Genomic DNA, 20,990 nt, shown 5'->3' on the forward strand with positions numbered 1-20,990 from the left:
CTATCTATCCGTGTCTGTCTGCCTGTATCTATCTGCATCTATCTGTATCTATCTATCTATCCGTGTCTGTCTGCCTGTATCTATCTGCATCTATCTGTATCTATCTATCTATCCGTGTCTGTCTGCCTGTATCTATCTGCATCTATCTGTATCTATCTATCTATCTATCCGTGTCTGTCTGCCTGTATCTATCTGCATCTATCTGTATCTATCTATCCGTGTCTGTCTGCCTGTATCTATCTGCATCTATCTGTATCTATCTATCCGTGTCTGTCTGCCTGTATCTATCTGCATCTATCTGTATCTATCTATCCGTGTCTGTCTGCCTGTATCTATCTGCATCTATCTGTATCTATCTATCCGTGTCTGTCTGCCTGTATCTATCTGCATCTATCTGTATCTATCTATCCGTGTCTGTCTGCCTGTATCTATCTGCATCTATCTGTATCTATCTATCCGTGTCCGTCTGCCTGTATCTATCTGCAACTATCTGTATCTATCTATCCGTGTCCGTCTGCCTGTATCTATCTGCATCTATCTGTATCTATCTATCCGTGTCCGTCTGCCTGTATCTATCTGCATCTATCTGTATCTATCTATCCGTGTCCGTCTGCCTGTATCTATCTGCATCTATCTGTATCTATCTATCCGTGTCCGTCTGCCTGTATCTATCTGCATCTATCTGTATCTATCTATCCGTGTCCGTCTGCCTGTATCTATCTGCATCTATCTGTATCTATCTATCCGTGTCCGTCTGCCTGTATCTATCTGCATCTATCTGTATCTATCTATCCGTGTCCGTCTGCCTGTATCTATCTGCATCTATCTGTATCTATCTATCCGTGTCCGTCTGCCTGTATCTATCTGCATCTATCTGTATCTATCTATCCGTGTCCGTCTGCCTGTATCTATCTGCATCTATCTGTATCTATCTATCCGTGTCCGTCTGCCTGTATCTATCTGCATCTATCTGTATCTATCTATCCGTGTCTGTCTGCCTGTATCTATCTGCATCTATCTGTATCTATCTATCCGTGTCTGTCTGCCTGTATCTATCTATATTTGTATCTCTAACTGTCTATATCTGTCTATATCTCTCTCTGTATCTGTCTCTATATCTGTATCTATCTCTCTGTATCTATCTATGTATGTATCTATCTCTCTGTATCTATCTATGCCTGTATCTATCTATATCTGTATCCATCTGTATCTATCTATATATCTAAATCTGTGACAGTTCGCAGTAGGTCGTGGCAGCCAACAAAATTAGTGAGGGCACAGTTCACAGGTGTTACACACAGTTTATTGAATCCCTCCATGAAGAAAGGAAAAAAGGAAAAAGTAGGTAAAGGTGAAAGCTCTCTCTAACTTCACATTATACAATATATATTCTCAAAGCCCACCTATAGCCAGGTTCTATAGGTTATATCACACTGTCTATAAACCTTATTACAGCTTTCAATTGGATGAAACTTTCTGGACAGATGTTCTCTTTGCCGTGAGGATTTTCTCTCTTCAGCATCCTTTCTCATGGCAGCTTGTCCCAAAACCTTCTTATCTCATTTTGGTTTTGCTAGCTGGCTGGTTTTTCTCACACAACTAGTTAGGTGCCTGCTAGTAGGCCTCAGAATCTGCCAGCAGCTCCAGAACCTCTTCCTCATCTCAAAAACCTTTTCTTTATCCTCTCAAAATCTATCTGTCTATATCTCTATCTATATCCCTCCCTCCCTCCCTCCCTTCCTCCCTCCCTACTTTCCTCCCTCCGTATCTATCTATATCTATATATCTATCTATATAACTATATATCTATCTATATCTATATCCATCTATATTTATATATCTATATCTATCTATATTTATATATCTATATCTGTCTATATATATCTATATCTGTCTATATTTATATATCTATATCTGTCTATATTTATATATCTATATCTGTCTATCTATATTTATATATCTATATCTATCTATTTATATCATCTAGATCTATCTAGATCTATCTATATCTATATATCTATATCTATCTCTACATATCTATCTAGATCTATCTATCTAGATCTATCTATATCTATATATCTATATCTATCGCTACATATCTATCTAGATCTATATATCTATCTAGATCTATCTATCTAGATCTATCTATATCTATATATCTATATCTATCGCTACATATCTATCTAGATCTATATATCTATCTAGATCTATCTATATCTATATATCTATATCTATCTTTCTATATTTGTCTATATCTGTCTATTATCATCTGTCTGTTCATCTCTGTCCATCTATCTATGCCTCTCTCTCTAATATATAAAAATAGATTTTATATATCTTTATCTATAAAAGTATAAATAAAATAGCTGCACTGTTAAATGCATATAATATTCATAATATTTGCAGTTTTTTAACCCTTCCAGTGCTGCTTATCTATTAGCAGAACCAGCCAACTTTTCCAGCTCATTTGGAGTTTTCCCCTTTGCTTAAACCTCGTGTTAATAACTCCAGCCTGGCCAATTCCTTGGGTGCTCCTGAGCAGGGGAAGCAACCCCAAAATCCCAGTTATTTTCCATTGGCCATGTTATACTGAGCAGGAGGCAGCTGAAACCTCCTCTAGTCTGAGTTAAGGCTGGCATGTCCTGTCCCTTTTTCCTGTATTTTCATTGCCTTATGTCTGTGAAGTGTTTCTGCTGCTCCCAGGGATATTTATCCTTTTTATTCCAAATAAAAGGCTGGATTTTCAGGGTCACTTCCAGCCTGGGTTGCTGATTCTGTATAACTGTGATTTTTATTTTATCTTTCTGTGGGTGCTTCAGCCTCACATTTAATCAGAAAGGGATGAGTTTTACATACCCTGTAATAGCACTTAGTGTGCAAATCTCCTTTTTTTTCGGAGATGTGCAGCTTGCTCTTGTGTCTTGGAGTCTACAACAACTTTTATAATTTCTTGTATTTATAATTTACAGGCAAGAAGTGTAAGTGCCTTTCTTGATGCTACTCCTTCTATGATATAATAACTGTGATCAAAGTATGGCCAAATTTTAATTAGCTAATTTGTTTGGATCTTGGTGTGATTGGTTTAAATGAGGTGTGTGAAAATGGAATGTTGAAAAAGCTGTTTGTGGCTTCGCTGCTGCAGCTTCTTGAAATATCCAGGGGTTGCTCTTCATGTGCCTTTTCAGCTCAGTGTGTTTTTTAATATTGTGCCTTTATGACCCAATCTCAGCACATTTTTTGAGACCTTGAATATGGAGGTTGGGCTCATAAATTGACTTTTTTGTTCAGTTTTTTAGTGATAAATTACTTTTTCATAGGAAGTCTGACTACATCTGTGTAGATACAACAAATACTTCTGAGCTTGCTGCCAAGGAAAGAAACAAAACATTGGTGATTTCATTCTGAATTTAAAAAAATAATCATCAGTTCATATTTGGATTCACTGAATTGAATCCAAATCCTGAATTTATACCAAGTATCTTCTGTGCTTTTGTAATTTTTGGTGTTGTTTTGTGCTTCTTTGAATGGCAAATAACAATGCCCTTAAAATTGTTTTATGTGCACCAAGTGGAAACTTGTGAGCTGGAGTTTTACTTCCTTTGCAAGAGGGAAATGATGTAAAAACATGGAATATTGTGAAATATAATGCCTATTGTATGATGTTATTGTTATTTTAGCTGCTCATCCTCCCCAGCAGTGCCAGCAGAATTTGTCCTTGTCCTGGTAACTGTTCACTGCTCTCAGAGTAAAATCTTTTTTTTTTTGGCTTGTTGAAATGAAAATGACTAGAAATATTTATATTAGTCTTGATTCTCCAGTGTTTGGAATGGAAAAAAATTTGAATGGAAAAAATTTTCGATGGAAAAAATTTTGAGTGGAAAATTACAGTCCTAATTGAAATACTGACTTGAATTTCAAGACTTTTAAGATGACTTTATTCTTGTAAGTTAAAAAAATGGAGTAAGTTAAAAATGGACAACATGCACATGGATCAAGTGCCTTTGGTTTCCACCTCTTAAATGCTATTTTTGTGGAGGCTTCATTATGAATGGAGTGAGTTTATTCTAATTATGCAGCTGCTTTTGCTGGAGGTCAAGGGAGTGATTTGCATAGAGCAGAATAAATGAATAAATGAACAAACTCACCAAGCCTGTGGAACAGGGATTGGTTTGGCACTAATTGTGTAGCCTCAGAGTTAGATCCACTGTCTTACTATTTTTACCAAAAATTGATGTTTCTCAGTTTCATCCTTGGTATTTTTTCACCATGACACGAAACCACCTCCTTTGAGAGAGTGAAAAGGGAGGTTTAAACTGAAGAAACTGAGTTGTGGGACTCTGTATTGATACAAGATTGGAGTAAGGAATTGAGTAGGACATGAATCTGTTTTTCTCCTTGGATTCAACAACCCCCTCCTGGAGGAAAAAAATGGAGGAAAAATATTTTGTTATCTTCTTCACGCAAGGTCTCTTTTGATGAGATCACACAAAAAAAAAGATGTAGACATGCTGTTTTCCAAAAAATTTGAGGGAGATTCCCAGCTCAGCTGCCTGTTCTGGTCTCTTTTGCACCACCATAGTTATTGTGCTAATCTCTTTTTTTTTGGCTAAGGCTGTGAGGAGGTGATTGGCCATGAGGAGATGGTTGGCCGTGAGGAGGTGATTGGCCATGAGGAGATGGTTGGCCGTGAGGAGGTGATTGGCCGTGAGGAGGTGATTGGCCGTGAGGAGATGATTGGCCGTGAGGAGGTGATTGCCTGTGAGGAGATGGTTGGCCGTGAGGAGATGGTTGGCCGTGAGGAGATGGTTGGCCGTGAGGAGATGGTTGGCCGTGAGGAGGTGATTGCCCGTGAGGAGGTGGTTGGCCGTGAGGAGGTGGTTGGCCGTGAGGAGGTGGTTGGCCGTGAGGAGGTGGTTGGCCGTGAGGAGGTGATTGCCCGTGAGGAGGTGGTTGGCCGTGAGGAGGTGGTTGGCCGTGAGGAGGTGGTTGGCCGTGAGGAGGTGGTTGGCCGTGAGGAGATGGTTGGCCGTGAGGAGATGGTTGGCCGTGAGGAGGTGATTGGGTTTGAGGAGTTGATTGGCCATGAGGAGATGGTTGACCTTGAGGAGGTGGTTGGCCGCGAGGAGGTGGTTGGCTCTGAGGAGATGATTAGCCTTGAGGAGGTGATTTGCCTCAATCTTTTTAATAAAATCTGAAGTTGTTGTGTATTAAATCCAGATCAACAAATCTCTCTGGACTGTTGGCTTGTGGTTATGGAAGATCTGAATGAAAAGTGAATTGTGCAGATTATTCACCACTCCGACTGTCCCATCTGTTGAATCCATTCACTTGGCACTACATTTGCCTTTCTTTCAGGCACAGAATTCTCCTTAGGTGTTTCAGGGATGTTCCATCTGTATCTTGGGGAAACTCATGATGTTTCCTTGCTGTCCATTGAGAACACTTTGGGTTCTTTTCTGGCCTCAGTTTCTCCAGTTGGGAAATGCATTTGATGTTACAAATACTTAAAAAGCTTTACTTGGAGAGTAGGAAAACTCTTAGGTGTGAATGAATTTGATCTTTCTCTGTCACAAATTGTAGAAGACAGGAGCACATCTCTGGAGTTGGACTAACTCCTGAAAACTGAGATCTGTGTGATTTAGTCAATGTTTCTTCCCTTTTCTATTATTTAGGCTCATTTTTGGCACACACAGCCCTTCCCTGAGCCCGTGGCTAACTCAGAGTTGCTTCTTAACTATCAGCTGCAAAAAAAGGGATTATTTAGTGCCTTCATACTGCAGAGAAGAGGCAGTCAAGGAGGTTCCTGGAGTGTATAGAGGACAATTTCCTTCATCAACTGGTAAATGAGCCTACCAGGGGGAAGGCCCTGCTAGACCTACTATTTACAAACAGAGAGGGGCTGGTAGATGATGTAGTGGTTGGAGGCCGCCTGGGGCATAGTGACCATGAAATAATAGAATTTTCAGTCCTCAGGGATGTAAGGAGAGTCACCATTAAAACCTCTACCTTGGACTTTCGGAGAGCAGATTTTGGCCTATTCAAAGAACTGATTCAGAGCATACCCTGGGAAACAACCCTTAAAGGTAAGGGGGTCCAGGAGGGATGGACATGTTTTAAGAGGGAGATTTTGAATGCACAGCAACAGGCTGTCCCAGTGTGCCGAAAGGCCAGCCGGAGGGGAAGACAGCCAGCTTGGTTAAATAGGGAGATTCTGCAAGAAATCAGGGATAAAAAGAAAGTTTACAGACTATGGAAAAAAGGGCTGGCTACTTATGAAGAATTTACAGATAGAGCTAGGTCATGCAGGAAAAAAATTAGGGAAAGAAAAGTGGAATTTGAAGTAAATTTGGCTATTTCAGTTAGGGATAACAAAAAGTCCTTTTATAAATACATTAATAACAAAAAGAGGGGCAAGGAAAACCTCCATTCTCTGTTGGACTTGGAGGGAAATATAGTTAAGGAAGATGAGGAGAAGGCTGAGGTACTTAACACCTACTTTGCCTCAGTTTTCACCAGTAAGACAGGTGGCCCTCAAGACAACTGGCCTCTGGAGCTGGTAGACAGGGAGAGGGAGCTGAATACCCCTCCTGTATTCCAGGAGGAAATAGTGACCGACTTACTGAGCCAGCTGGATCCTAACAAGTCTATGGGACCAGATGGGATCCATCCCAGGGTGATGAAGGAGCTGGCAGAAGAGCTTGCCAAACCGCTCTCCATCATCTTCCAACAGTCCTGGCTCTCTGGGGAGGTCCCAGATGATTGGAGGTTGGCGAATGTCACCCCAATCCACAAAAAGGGCTGCAAGCAGGACCCTGGCAACTACAGGCCTGTCAGCCTGACCTCTGTGCCTGGCAGGGTTATGGAGCAGTTCATCCTGAGTGCAATCACACAGCACCTTCAGGGTGGACAAGGGATTAGACCCAGCCAGCATGGGTTTAGGAGGGGCAGGTCCTGTCTGACCAACCTGATCTCTTTCTACGATCAGGTGACCCACCTGGTGGATGAGGGGAAGGCTGTGGATGTGGTCTATCTGGACTTCAGCAAGGCCTTTGATACTGTCTCCCATAATATACTCCTGAAAAAGCTGGTAGCCCATGGCTTAGACAAGTGTAGCCTCTCCTGGATTAAGAGCTGGCTGGAGGGTCGGGCCCAGAGAGTGCTGGTGAACGGAGCTGCATCCAGCTGGCGGCCAGTCACCAGTGGTGTTCCCCAGGGGTCTGTATTGGGTCCAGTCCTGTTTAACATCTTTATTGATGATTTAGATGAGGGGATTGAGTCCATCATCAGCAAATTTGCTGATGACACCAAGTTGGGAGGGAGTGTCGACCTGCTGGAAGGCAGGAGGGCTCTGCAGAGGGATCTGGATAGACTTGAGAGATGGGCTGATTCCAATGGGATGAAGTTCAACAAGGCCAAGTGCCGGGTCCTGCACTTTGGCCACAACAACCCCCTGCAGCGCTACAGGCTGGGCACAGAGTGGCTGGAGAGCAGCCAGGCAGAAAAGGACCTTGGAGTACTAATTGACAGGAAGCTCAACATGAGTCAACAGTGTGCCCAGGTGGCCAAGAAGGCCAATGGGATCCTGTCCTGTATCAAAAATAGCGTGGCCAGCAGGACCAGGGAAGTGATCCTTCCCCTGTACTCTGCATTGGTGAGGCCACACCTTGAGTACTGTGTTCAGTTCTGGGCCCCTCAGTTCAGAAAGGATATTGAGATGCTGGAGCGGGTCCAGAGAAGAGCAACAAGGCTGGTGAAGGGACTGGAGCACAAGTCCTATGGGGAGAGGCTGAGGGAGCTGGGGTTGTTTAGCCTGGAGAAAAGGAGGCTCAGAGGTGACCTCATCACTGTCTATAACTACCTGAAGGGAAGTTATAGCCAGGTGGGGGCTGGTCTCTTCTCCCAGGCACTCAGCAATAGAACAAGGGGGCATGGGCTTAAGCTCTGCCAGGGGAAATTTAAGTTGGATATCAGAAAAAAATTTTTTACAGAGAGAGTAATCAGGCATTGGAATGGGCTGCCCGGAGAGGTGGTGGATTCACCATCCCTAGAGATCTTTAAATGCAGATTGGACGTGGCGCTGGGTGCCATGATCTAGTAAATGAGCTAGAGTTGGACCAAGGGTTGGACTCGATGATCTTGGAGGTCTTTTCCAACCCAATCGATTCTATGATTCTATGATTCTATGATTCATCCAGAGGCCTCAGCAGGTTCCTAAGAAAGCTGATTTATAACAATTGGTCCTGTCAGGAAGGTGATAAAATCCTGAATTTGAATAGAGTATTTGTAAGTTCATTTTGATCAGTTGAGGCAGAACTGGGATGATTCAAGTGCTGTTTGAAAGATTACACTTCAGATGTAAAAACTATAGCCCAGTGAAAGGGTTTAGAATTGATAATTTGTTAATTAATAATTGGAATCATAGAATGGATTGGGTTGAAAAAGACCTCTGAGATCATCAAGTCCAATTTTTTTCCTGGTACACACTTTGAGACAAAGGGGAGGGAACAGGAACCCAGTGAGAGAAAGAGGAACCTTTCTCACCTTTTAATTTAGAGCTTTCTTTGCACAGGAACTGGCCCAGATTCCTCTGCAGGGGTGTCTGAAGCTCAGCGAGAGCTTTTGGTAAATGTATGCGTTTTGAAAATGTTGGTTTCAAATTTTGAAAATGTATTTTTGTTTTTAAAATGCATTGTTTTCCAAAGACTTGAGGGCAGGTAGGAAAGCAGAAGCTTTTCAAGGGAAGAAAGGAGTAAAATGAAAGATACACTCAGCTCTGTGTTATCACAGTGAACTTGGAGCAGCAGGTCTTAAAAGGACAAGGGAAATTTAGTGTTGAACTGAGCCAAGTTTATGTTGGGATCATCCAAAACCCCTTCCAACTCCACTGGAGTTTTATGTTACATTTTTAAGTGTAGATGTATAACAAAAATTACAAATCTAATTTCCTACTTCACGTTTTTATAGTCCTTGATGTACCAAGAGCCAGCAGGGAGTCTCCTTGTTTGGGAGATTGAGAAATAATAGGGAATATTTGATAATTACTGTCCACCTCATTGATGTCTTATTTTTGATGTGCTGGAATATAAAGGTGAGATTCATCTTCCTGAAGATGAGGCAGCCTAAAGGTGAGCAACTGCTGTGGGTTATCTCTATTCTAGTCAGGTGCAGAGGAAACAAGCAGAGAGTGGTTTGGTTGCTCTTATTTTTGTCCCCCTGAGTGGGGATGGAAAGGTCTGCCATGATGGGTTTAGGAGGGGCAGGTCCTGTCTGACCAACCTGATCTTTTACGATCAGGTGACCCAGCTGGTGGATGAGGGGCAGGCTGTGGATGTGTCTATCTAGACTTCGGCAAGGCCTTTGGCACTGTCTCCCATAATATACTCCTGGAAAAGCTGGTAGCCCATGGCTTGCACAAGTGTACCCTCTGCTGGGTCAGGAGCTGGCTGGAGGGCCCAGAAGGTGCTGGTGAATGCAACTGTGTCCAGCTGGTCACCAGTGGTGTCCCCAGGGGTCTGTGTTGGGTCCAGTCCTGTTTAACACCTTTAGTGATGATTTAGATGAGGGGATTGAGTCCATCCTCAGCAAATTTGCTGATGACACCAAGTTGGGAGGGAGTGTCGACCTGCTGGAAGGCAGGAGGGCTCTGCAGAGGGATCTGGAGAGACTGGAGAGATGGGCTGATTGCAATGGGATGGAGTTCAACAAGGCCACGTGCAGGTCCTGCCCTTTGGCCAACCCAACCCCCTGCAGCGCTCCAGGCTGGGCACAGAGTGGTTGGAGAGCAGCCAGGCAGAGGGACCTGGGGGGACTGAGGGACAGGAAGCTCAAGAGGAGCCACCAGTGTGCCCAGGTGGCCAAGAAGACCAATGGGATCCTGGCCTGGATCCAAACTAGCATGGCCAGCAGGCCCAGGGCAGTGACCCTTCCCCTGGACTCTGCCTTGGGGAGGCCACACCTTGAGTGTTGTGTTCAGTTCCGGGCCCCTCAGTTGAGGAAAGAGCTTGAGGGGCTGGAGCGGGGCCAGAGAAGAGCAACGAGGCTGGAGAAGGGACTGGAGCACAAGTGCTGTGGGGAGAGGCTGAGGGAGCTGGGGGTGTTTAGCCTGGAGAAGAGGAGGCTCAGAGGTGACCTCAGCACTGTCTGGAACTGCGTGAAGGGAAGTTCTGGCCAGGTGGGGGTTGGTCTCTTCTCCCAGGCACTCAGCAATAGGACAAGGGGGCACGATGGGCTCAAGTTCTGCCAGGGGAAATTGAAGTTGGAGAGCAGAAAAACCTTGTTTGCAGAGAGAGTGCTCAGGCATTGGAATGGGCTGCCCAGAGAGGGGGTGGATTCCCCTTGGCCGTGGCACTGAGTGCCATGATCTGGTAAAGGGACTGAAGTTGGACCAAGGGTTGGACTTGATGATCTCGGAGGTCTTTTCCAGCCCAATCCATTCTATGATTCTATGGATACAGGATGCACTTGGCCAATCTGGATCACAGCAGCAGCTTTTGGACATCTGGAGCTGACAGGAATTCTGCCTTTAATACCTGCAAAGGTTCTGTTGGGAAACTGCAGCATCTTTGTAAAATGCGACTTTTTTGAGTATTGCTCTGTGAAATGGGTGCTGATTAAATTGGATTAAAATGCAGTTGGAAGATGAGCTTTTTTTAAAGGAATAATCTCAGGGCTCCACTTGAGCCATGAGAGGAGGTGTGAGCAGGTGCTGAGTGTGGCAAAAGAGGTTTTATTTGTAAAGCTGAATTTGTGCTGACATAAAACTCTTATTCCAGGTGTGGATCCATCCCTGCAAGCAGAGAACAGAGTCCCAGGCTCTTCCCAGGCAGCTGCTGCTGGATCCAAACAGCCCAAATCCCGTTCCACCAACTCCAGGGATGAGCGATTCCGATCCGGTAAGGAGAGGTGTGGCTGAGCCATCACCTGTCCGAGAGGAAAAGTGCCTGGAAAGCAGCATGTGCACCTCCCCAGAAAGCTGGAAGTGCTTTGGCAGTCCCCAGAACGCTGGAAGTGCTTTGGGAGAATAGGAAAGCTCAAGAGAATGTCTTTGTTTTGGGTACATGAGTGGGTTTGTTTGAATCCATGTCACGACGCCTGAACCCACAGAGAGTTCTCAGCTCAGCCTTTTGGGCTTTTCAGGGACTTCAAGCACCATCAAATTAAGTAAATCACTTGGCTGCATCCAATTTTATGGGTTTTTCTGGTAGTTTATTTTTTGGTCCTCTTCATCATGGGTTGCAGTAGTTGTGGAGAGAAGGGAAGAGGAGCAGGGAAGGAAAAAGAGGAAAAGGTGCAACTGTATTTAACAATATTTCAATTAAACTTGTGCAAGAATATTTAAGTTTCAGGAGGGATTATATTCAGAGCTACTTTTTGACACAGTTGCACACAATCTTAAACCTACACACACCATGCAAACCATCCAACATCACACAGTTATAGCTAATTATTAAGTAATAGATATTTCCTAAAAATTCCTAGATCTAAACAGTCTTAGTTCAACTTATTTTACCTTTATAAAAGAGCTCTATTGATGTTACTCTGTGGAGTTTCTGCTTTTCTTGCTCTGCACCAGCTCAAGGTTTTTGGCCAAATTCCATTCTCATCTTGGCAGCACCTGCAAATTTGTCTTTGGTTTGCCAGCCTGAAAATGTGTAAATCACAACAAATCCAGACTGGATTTGATGCTCCAAGGGAAAGAGGTTGTAGAGATCCCCACTGATGTGTCCTCAGTGTGAATTTTACCATTATTAACAGCTTTTTCAGGAGAAAACAAGCCTGGATTCCCAGTCTGTCAAAGAAAACAAAGTTTTGAAGACTCCAGAGTGTGGGTTTGGAGGATTTTTTTTTCCTTGCTTGGTTATTTTGTTAAAGGAAGGTTGTTATATTTATTGTAGCTCACTTTCCCATGTTTCCTGGTTTAAAGCAAGTGCACAAAAAAGGGAAATGTCACAATGGATATTCTACTTCTTTTTAAATGGACAGCACAGTGTGAAAAAACCAATATCCTCGTTGCATCCTGTCCCCATTGTTACTTTTCAGGTGGTTCAAGTCCAGTTTCCCTGTGAAATTCCTGCCACAATGCTGAGGAAAAGCAGGTGTTGGGAAGCTTTTCTCTCCTCAATACCTTTGGAATTGTAGCTGGATATTTTTGTCTTTGTTTTCCAGGGTAATTAAATGCCTTGAACTCCCATTTCACTAAATATTCCTGCCCAGAACAACTTCTTCATTTGCGAATTTAAAAAGTGCTTTGTTCCATATAATTTGATTCCTTTTTCCATGACAAGGCTTAATATTCTCAGGTGATCCCAGAACCACAGTGCTGGTTTTGCTTGACTTGATTTAGGTTAAATTTATGTCAAAGATATGACTTTCAGCAGCCAGTAATTTCCCCCTTTTTCCTCTCTAATTTTTAGGCAATTATTCTTCAGATCTATTGCATTAGTGATTGGCTTCTTTATCTCAGTGAAAATACAGATATTTTTACCTTTTTTAACCCCCTTTTGTGCTGCCACAAGTGCCTGTTGTGAGGAATAACCAATTTTGAGGCTCCTTTTCTCCATCTCATGCCTTATTATTATTTACACTATTGGGAGGAGAGGACACTGGGCTATTTCTTCCTTTTTTTCTTTCAGTCTTTTTTTCTTGTTTTCCTTTCAGTTTTGTCTCTTCCAGTAGAAGCTGCAGAGGGTGAAATGCAGCTTTTCATTGAACACAATCTCTTTCTGCTGCAATTACAGGTACTTTACAACCATCAACAGAAATTATTTAAAACAAGCAAACAAGTGAAGAATTTTGCCTTGTTATGCAATTAATCTGTGAGCACTTTTTTATAGTTTCCCAGGAGGGTTGTCCATTTTAACAAACTAATTTTTTTATCATCCCCAGATTCTTGTCTTCAAACAGTAAATATTACCCCAAAAATCAATAAATCCAAGCCTGGCTTCAGCTGAAATAAGGTTTATTTTCTTATTTTAGCTGGGACAGTGCTGTGTTTTGGCTTTAGAATGAGAATAATGTTGATATTTTATCATTGTGGTTCTCACTCTATCACCACCATCATCACCACCATCATCACCACCATCATCATCACCATCATCATCTCACTCTATCACCATCATCATCACCACCATCATCATCACCACCATCATCATCTCCATCATCATCTCATTCTATCACCATCATCATCACCACCATCATCACATTTTACTTTGGATTATTTCTGTTCCTCTTCTCAACCCAGAAATGTTCCATTTTTCTGGATCCCCTTCCCAGTGCTCTGATTTTTGGGGCTCTGTGAGATCAGGGACATTGGGCAGCCCATAAATATAATGTTTTTTCTTCAACCAGCTGTAGAAATTCTTCTTCCTGTGCCCAAGGCAGGGCCAGGAATTGAAGGCTGACAAATGAGCAGAGGCTACAAATGGGAATGAAAACAGCTGTAAAGGTTTAGGTGATTTACAGTCCCCAAACTATTTCAGTGTTCCTCCCCCCTCCTTTTTTAAGGAAAGAAAGAAAATGAGAACAGGCACATAAAAAGGAAGAAAAGATGATGTGGTTACTACAACAGTGTTTGGAATCAATTGTTAATTGGTTGTTTACAGCTTTATAAAGCACAAAAGCTTAAATATATTTCTCCAAGACCACCATTTCTGCTTTGGGGTGACACCATATATATATTTTTTCTCACTGTGGTTCACATCCTCTGTGTTTTAATGAAATTCTGGGCTTGCTGGTCATGACTTTAGTGATCCTTGTTGAGCATTTCTGTTCTATATTCTCAGAAATGTGGTCTGACTTTAGCGAGTTTTTAATTCCCTTAAGAAAACTGAACTCCCCAGTCCTTACACAATGAACCAATTTCACAGTAAATTGTAAAGAATTTAAGTAACAGGCAGTGGTATTGCAATTCCAAATTTCCAAATCTTTAATTTATACTAATACTATACTATAATTTATACTAATAATGAAATTTTTGTACCCTGAGTATACTGCTTTTTAAAAAAAAATTAATTCCTTTGACTTTTTTTTATTGTTTCATTCCTTTGACTTTTTTTATTGTTTCATTCCTTTGACTTTTTATTTTTAATTGAAATCTGTTTCATAATGTAGAAAAGCTTTGAAAGGAAATGTGGAATAGGAACAAAATGTTCCAGGGAAGTGAAAAGCAATTATTGCATTGATTTGGCTGAGAGAGGATGTTCCTGCTCAGGGCAAGAGACTGAAGGAGAATTTCCAGACAGAAATAGATGTTAATGAGTAGAGAAGGAATGATGAGATAAATTGATGGTGTAAAAATAAAACATGGAACAGCATAAAAATCCATCCCGGCTTGTCTGCTGAGTGCGTTTTTATCCTTTAATCCAGTTTGTTCCAGGTGTTGGGGTGGGAGGTGCTGCTGCTTTTGCCCTCTGGAAATGGAATAAAAAGCAGTTCCCAAGTTTGCTCCCAGAAATATGTGGGATGTTGTGACCTGCCCTGCTCTGCTTGTTAAAAACCATCAGCACACCTTGGCCTCAAACAAGGATTTTTCTTCCCAAAATGCCTGAGAATGCTTTAGGTTTTTATTCTGCAATGGTCTTTTTAAGGTATTTATATATAGACTATATAAATCCTGTGTGTTATTTTACACTCTGGAGAAAAACAATTTATTAGAATCACAGAATCATAAAATGGATGGGGTTGGAAAGGACCTCCGAGATCATCAAGTCCAACCCTTGGGACAACTCCAGTCCCTTTACCAGATCATGGCACTCAGTGCCACGGCCAAGCTCAGTTGAAAAACCTCCAGCAGTGGGGAATCCACCCCCTCTCTGGGCAGCCCATTGCAACGCCTGAGCACTCTCTCTGCAAAGAAGTTTTTTCTGCTCTCCAACTTCAGTTTCCCCTGGCAGAGCTTGAGCCCATCGTGCCCCCTTGTCCTGTTGCTGAGTGCCTGGGAGAAGAGACCAACCCCCACCTGGCCAGAACTTCCCTTCAGGCAGTTCCAGACAGTGCTGAGGTCACCTCTGAGCCTCCTCTTCTCCAGGCTAAACACCCCCAGCTCCCTCAGCCTCTCCCCACAGCACTTGTGCTCCAGTCCCTTCTCCAGCCTCGTTGCTCTTCTCTGGCCCCGCTCCAGCCCCTCAATCTCTTGCCTCAACTGAGGGGCCCAGAACTGAACACAACACTCAAGGTGTGGCCTCCCCAAGGCAGAGTCCAGGGGAAGGGTCACTGCCCTGGGCCTGCTGGCCACGCTAGTTTGGATCCAGGCCAGGATCCCATTGGTCTTCTTGGCCACCTGGGCACACTGGTGACTCCTGTTGAGCTTCCTGTCCCTCAGTTCCCCCAGGTCCCTCTGCCTGGCTGCTCTCCAGGCACTCTGTGCCCAGCCTGGAGTGCTGCAGGGGGTTGGGTTGGCCAAAGGGCAGGACCTGCACGTGGCCTTGTTGAACTCCATCCCATTGCAATCAGCCCATCTCTCCAGTCTCTCCAGATTCCTCTGCAGAGACCTCCTGCCTTCTAGCAGGTCGACACTCTCTCCCCTTCTCCCTACAGGATGTTGATGTAAGAAAAAGGTGTTTTAAATTATATATAAATGGTGAAGGTGCAGCTCAGAGTTAAGTCTCTTTCTAGAAACAGTTTGATTTTAGATGGAATTTCTGCCATGGAAAAGTGTCCTGCAGAAATGGGCATTTTGCCCTTAAAACAACCTTTAATAGAACCTTTAATTGAAGTTGAATCCCTCTTAAACTTTCTGGAATTTTGGGACATAAAAGCTTCCCTTCTGGTTATCCATGGGAATAAATTTCAAAGGTGGGTAATTACAATTAATATTGAAAATCAGGAGGAACCAAGACATGGCAAAAAGCCCAGATGTGGGGAAGGGAAAGGGAGGCAGAGACACAGGGAGAGGGGAATTAGATTTAATTCCTAAAACTTGTAGTAACAAGTCCTTTGTGTAAAGCACAGCAACAAAAATCTAAGAAGTCTCAGGAAAAAAATAATTAAAAATCTTGTATCAAAAGATGGGTGTTTTCTTAAGTTTTTAATTTTTTTTTAATTTTTAATAAAATTTTTAAATTTTTAAAATTTATTTTATTTTTTAATTCTATTTTAAATAATTTTTAAAACTTATTTGTTTAATTATTTAAGTCTTATTTTAGTTAATTTTTACTTATTTTTAAATATTATTTTCTTGATTTTAAAATTTTAATTAAAAATATTTTTAATTTTTTTATTTCATTTTAAATTTAAAAAAATTTGATAAATTTTTATTTTTATTTTAATTAATTTTTATTTAATTTTAAAGTTAGATGTTTTCTTGATTTTTTAAATTTTATTTTTAAATTTTTAATAAAAAATTTACGTTTTTAAATTTCTTTTATTTTTTTTAATTTTATGTTTAATAAATTTTTGTTTTTATTTCTATTTTATTTTATTTAATTATTTAATTTGATGTTTTCTTTCTTGATTTTTTATTTTTATTTTAAATTTTTAATAAAAATTACTTTTAATTTATTTTATTTCATTTTAAAATTTAAAAAAAATTAATAAATTTTTTAAAAATTAATTTTTTTTAATTTTTAAGTTAGATGTTTTCTTGATTTTTAAATTTTATTTTTAGTTTTTAATGAAAGTTTTAAATTTTTAAAATTTTATTTAATTTCTTAAATTTTTAAAATAATTGTAATAAAAGTTTTTATTTAATTATTTAATTTTAATTAATTTTTATTTAATTTTAAAGATAGGTGTTTTCCTGATTTTTTAAATTTTATTTTTAACGATTTTTTTTTAAATTTATTTTATTTATTTTTTAATTTTTCGATTTTATTTTTAATAGTTTTTAATTTTTAATTTATTAATTCATTTAATTTTTAATTTTTCTTTTAATTAATTTTTATTTAATTTTAGTTTAATATGTTAATTTTTAAAAAAATATTTATATTCCTCTTAATATTTTTCTCTCATAACAGCATCATCTTTGAACCTCTCATGTTAGTTGCATAAAAAGTTCTTATTTGGTAAATAACTAAAATCAGTAAAATTCCTAAGCCTTGTAAGATATTTATTTAATATATTAAATCTGACTCTGAACAGATTATCTGTGGGGAGTTGGAGACTGAAAAGTGACATTTCTGCCACCAAGAGCTGGTTGGTGCCTGGGAGATTTTGGGGATCCCTTTGGCCAGACTGAAGGAAACAGTTTGTTCTAACAGAGCCTTGTGCTCAGCATGACCAAGGGGGGTTCAGGGCCAGGACCAGAAATGGTGCTTTAAAACAAACAAACACCCCGAAGGTGCTGTAAAATACAATATTTTATCTGTATCATCCACAAGGTCAATCCCTGCAGGTGCAGGAACAGGGGAATTCTGTTATATTGTGAGTTTGGTGTGTCTGTCACATAGACCGACATATCTACAGGTAGTTCCATACCTACAGGTAGTTCCATACCTACTGATAGTTCCATACCTTCAAATCCATCAACCTGTTTCATATTTGCCTCTTAACAAAAGAATGGATGGATACTTTAGTGAAAGAATACGTATTCTCTTTCCAACTGAATAGTTATATTCTGAAATTCCAGGCACTCAGCAATAGGACAAGGGGGCACGATGGGCTCAAGCTCTGCCAGGGGAAATTGAACTTGGAGATCAGAAAAAAATTCATTCCAGAGAGAGTGCTCAGGCATTGAAATGGGCTGCCCAGAGAGGGGGTGGATTCCCCATCCCTGGAGGTTTTTAAGATGAGATTGGCCGTGGCACTGAGTGCCATGATCTGGTAAAGGGACTGGAGTTGGACTTGATGATCTCGGAGGTCTTTTCCAACCCAATCCATTCTGTGATTCTTGTCCAGCAACTTCAGTAACAGAAGTGTGGCCAGACCAAGGCACACCCCACACTCCCTGTGGGGTCTGTGCTGGTTCTGCCCAGTGCAGTGTCACATGTTGCACGTGTTTTTATTAATTTGAATCATAAGTGGTGAGTTATAGAATATTTTTGGTCTGCCTCGTTTCTCCTCAGCATCTGTTTGCTTGTCAGGACTTTTCTTTCTGTGTAAGTTTTGGCTTTTGACACCTGTGCTGGTTTAAAACCCAGAGGGAACATTAATCCCACTCAATCTGTTACCTTCTCCCTCTGCCCCTTCTGAAAATGGAGAGATTATAATTTGGAATCATAATTGGCAGAAAAATAGCAATAACCACAACAGTTCTGATCTGACAAGTCTATTAATCTCCTTGTTCTGTCTTTTATTACATTCTTTGTGAGACCTTCAAGTTCAGATCTTGTACTTCTTTGCCCATCCTGGATTTTGAGGGTGAAGAGTTAAAGCACTGCTGCCAGTCTACAGAATCTGAATTAAAATTTCCCCACTGCCCAAATGAAAAATAACTTGTGGTTCAGAACTAATAAACCAATCAACAGAATCTGCATTGAAATTTTCACCTTGCCCAAATGAAAAATGACTTGTGGTTCAGAAATAATGTACTAAATATTCTGTCATTTCAGTGTTTATTTCAGAGTGTTTCTCAGAAATGCTCATTTTGGTGAGGAAAATGTCTCAACTTGACCCTGCTTATTTTGGGAGCCGTTGCTCTGAACTGGAGCAGGAGACAGAGGGGCTGATTCTGCTGATAAACTGAATTTCTTAACTTTTTTCTTTGTTTGCTTTCTAACAGATGTCCACACTGAAGCTGTCCAGGCAGCACTGGCAAAGTACAAGGAGAGGAAGATGCCCATGCCCTCCAAGAGACGCTCCGTGCTGGTGCACTCCTCAGTAGAGACCTACACCCCTCCAGGTACCTGCTGGCTGAGCACAGAGGGTTAACAGAGCTGCTCCATCCCTGGAGGTGTACAAGGAAGGTTGGAGCAATCTGGTCTAGTGGAAGGTGTCTGGAAAAACATGAGCTTTAAGGTCCTTTCTGACCCAAACCATTTGGAGATGGTCCACCTGAACCCAGGTTTCCATTGGATTTGTGTGTGGTCTTACAGTTTTTAGTGTCTCATCTGGAGATGTAGCTGCTGAAGGTTCACATGAAAGCAGAGTGTGCAGGTGCCCTTTAGGCATTAAATCCCTGAGATGAGCTCAGTTGGTTAAAACTTGGCTGTAACAATGCCAAGGTCATGGGTTCAATCCCCTGTGTGGGCCACTGACTTAAGAGTTGATCCTTGTGGGTCCCTCCCAGCTCAGAATAGTCTGTGAAATATCTGTGAAATATGTTCTCTTACATCATATCTCACTTGGAGGAGATAATCTTAGCAAGCCTGTCAGAGATGGAAATACCTCCTTTCACATTGCACAAGCTTCTTTTTGTAAAAGTTGTAGAAGACACCAGAGCATTTTTTAAAAGTTGAACGCAATACCAGAGTATTAACGTGCTGCATTAATTACAGGGCACTCATCAGGTGGTTTCAACTGGGAGCAGTTTGAAACAGTCACAAAATCATACACTGTGATTGTTCAGATTGTTGAGGGCAGAGCACCTTCTTTAATTTTTAAAGTGAGCCACGTGGTTTGGGGCCAGAGTCCTGCATGCAAAGAGGAGGAATTTCCTAAGCTCTTTGATTCTGAGGATGTGCTCTTGTCTTTTGTCATGTGGCCTGGGGACAGGAGCACACTCTGCTGCCCCTTTCTATTACTTCTGGTTCTTACTTTTCTCTAAAAGGTCTGGTGTGCTGCCCTTCTGCTTCCTCAGCTGGATTTCTTCTTTCCGTTCTTCCCATTTCAAGGAAATCCCTCTTTTTTTCCCCCTAGTCACACAACTCAGTGTATTGGTTTTGTGGGTTCTGCAATTATTTCACAAGTTAATACCTAATAATGTTCTTTATTATATATGGTCTTTCTTGACTCTTTATTATTTTGCCTAGAAGATATGTTAAGTATCTGTAATTAAAATATCTTTTAAGGATGACTGTTAAAAACCACTGAGATGCTGTGGGACAGTGTTTGTTGGGTGATAAAAGCTGTGGGGCATCCCAAATAATAAATCCCAAATAAACAAATCCCTGTCCTGGGAGCCACAAGCCCAGAGGAGCACCTGGAATTGCAGCAGGGAGGAACCCAAGCTCAGGACTCTTTGAAGGGCCATCCTGTCCAGACTTCTCTTGGGGCTGTTCCTGGAGAACCTCAGCCCTCCTGGCCAGGTGTGAAACCCATCAAGACAGGTCAGCACTGGACAACCTTCTGGACTTAAGGGCATGTGGGGGGAAAGAATTTTGGAACTGCCTGAGGCTTGTTATGGTCTGTTTAGGTGAGGAAGCACAGATGGGGAAAGGAGTAGATGTGGGAAGGAGTAAATGTGGGGAAAGAGGCAGGGAAAGGGTATCAGAGGGGCTGGTGGGGTGTAAATGGTGCACCTGCCCTGGCAGTGCCTGACCCTGTCCCTGCAGTCCAGGGGTGTCTGTGGTAGTTTTGGCTTTAGTTCCAGCCAGACCTCAATCCAGCAGGCCCAGAGGATGGGACAGAGATCAGAAGGGACAAGCATCACCTGACTTAGACAACCAAAGAGATATTTCATACCATCTGACATCATCAAGAAGTTCAAAAAGAGAGGGAGGTGAAGCTTCTGTTCCTTTTGCTCTTTGTCTCAGCCCCTGAGGCCGCGCTGCCCTGCCCTGCCCAGATCAGGCCTTGTCACCATCCCTGCTGGGTTATCCAGGGAGGGAACGTTTGCTTGGTCATTTTTCTCCTCTCTTGCTGGGAGTTTGCTCTGGAATAGTTTTTGGGAGGGTTTTGTGGGGTTTGGGTGGTTGGAATCTGTATTGTTTGGTTGGATGACTTGGTAAAGTTGTTATTATTTCTTTTCACTTTTGTATATATATATATATGTGTGTTATATTCTGGTTTTAATTTTCTTCTGTGTAAATGTAAAACCCTTTCCATTTCAAAGTTCCACTTACAGGTTTGGTTTTTTTCCCTCCCTTTCCCTTGGGGAGGGCTCTAACAGGCAGTTGGCATTTTGCCAAGCTAAACCAAACCAATGTGGCTGTTTGACCTTCAGCCAGAGCAGGATG

General features: G+C 41.5%; 1 protein-coding gene across 3 annotated transcripts in view; it reads left to right on the top strand.

Annotated features, from left to right (window-relative positions):
• Positions 1-20,990, top strand: part of DIP2A (disco interacting protein 2 homolog A) — a 113,511-nt gene that overhangs the window by 32,911 nt on the left and 59,610 nt on the right. For 2 of the 3 annotated variants that reach the window (XM_071562896.1, XM_071562897.1), the window contains exons 3-5: positions 5,967-6,083; positions 10,773-10,892; positions 18,656-18,775. In XM_071562896.1, coding sequence (XP_071418997.1) covers positions 5,967-6,083; positions 10,773-10,892; positions 18,656-18,775 — 357 coding nt within the window. The remainder of the gene's footprint in view (positions 1-5,966; positions 6,084-10,772; positions 10,893-18,655; positions 18,776-20,990) is intronic. The other variant, XM_071562898.1, reaches the window with a different exon arrangement.

This window comes from Pithys albifrons, chromosome 8 (genome assembly GCF_047495875.1).
Source record: "Pithys albifrons albifrons isolate INPA30051 chromosome 8, PitAlb_v1, whole genome shotgun sequence".
Classification (NCBI taxonomy): domain Eukaryota; kingdom Metazoa; phylum Chordata; class Aves; order Passeriformes; family Thamnophilidae; genus Pithys; species Pithys albifrons.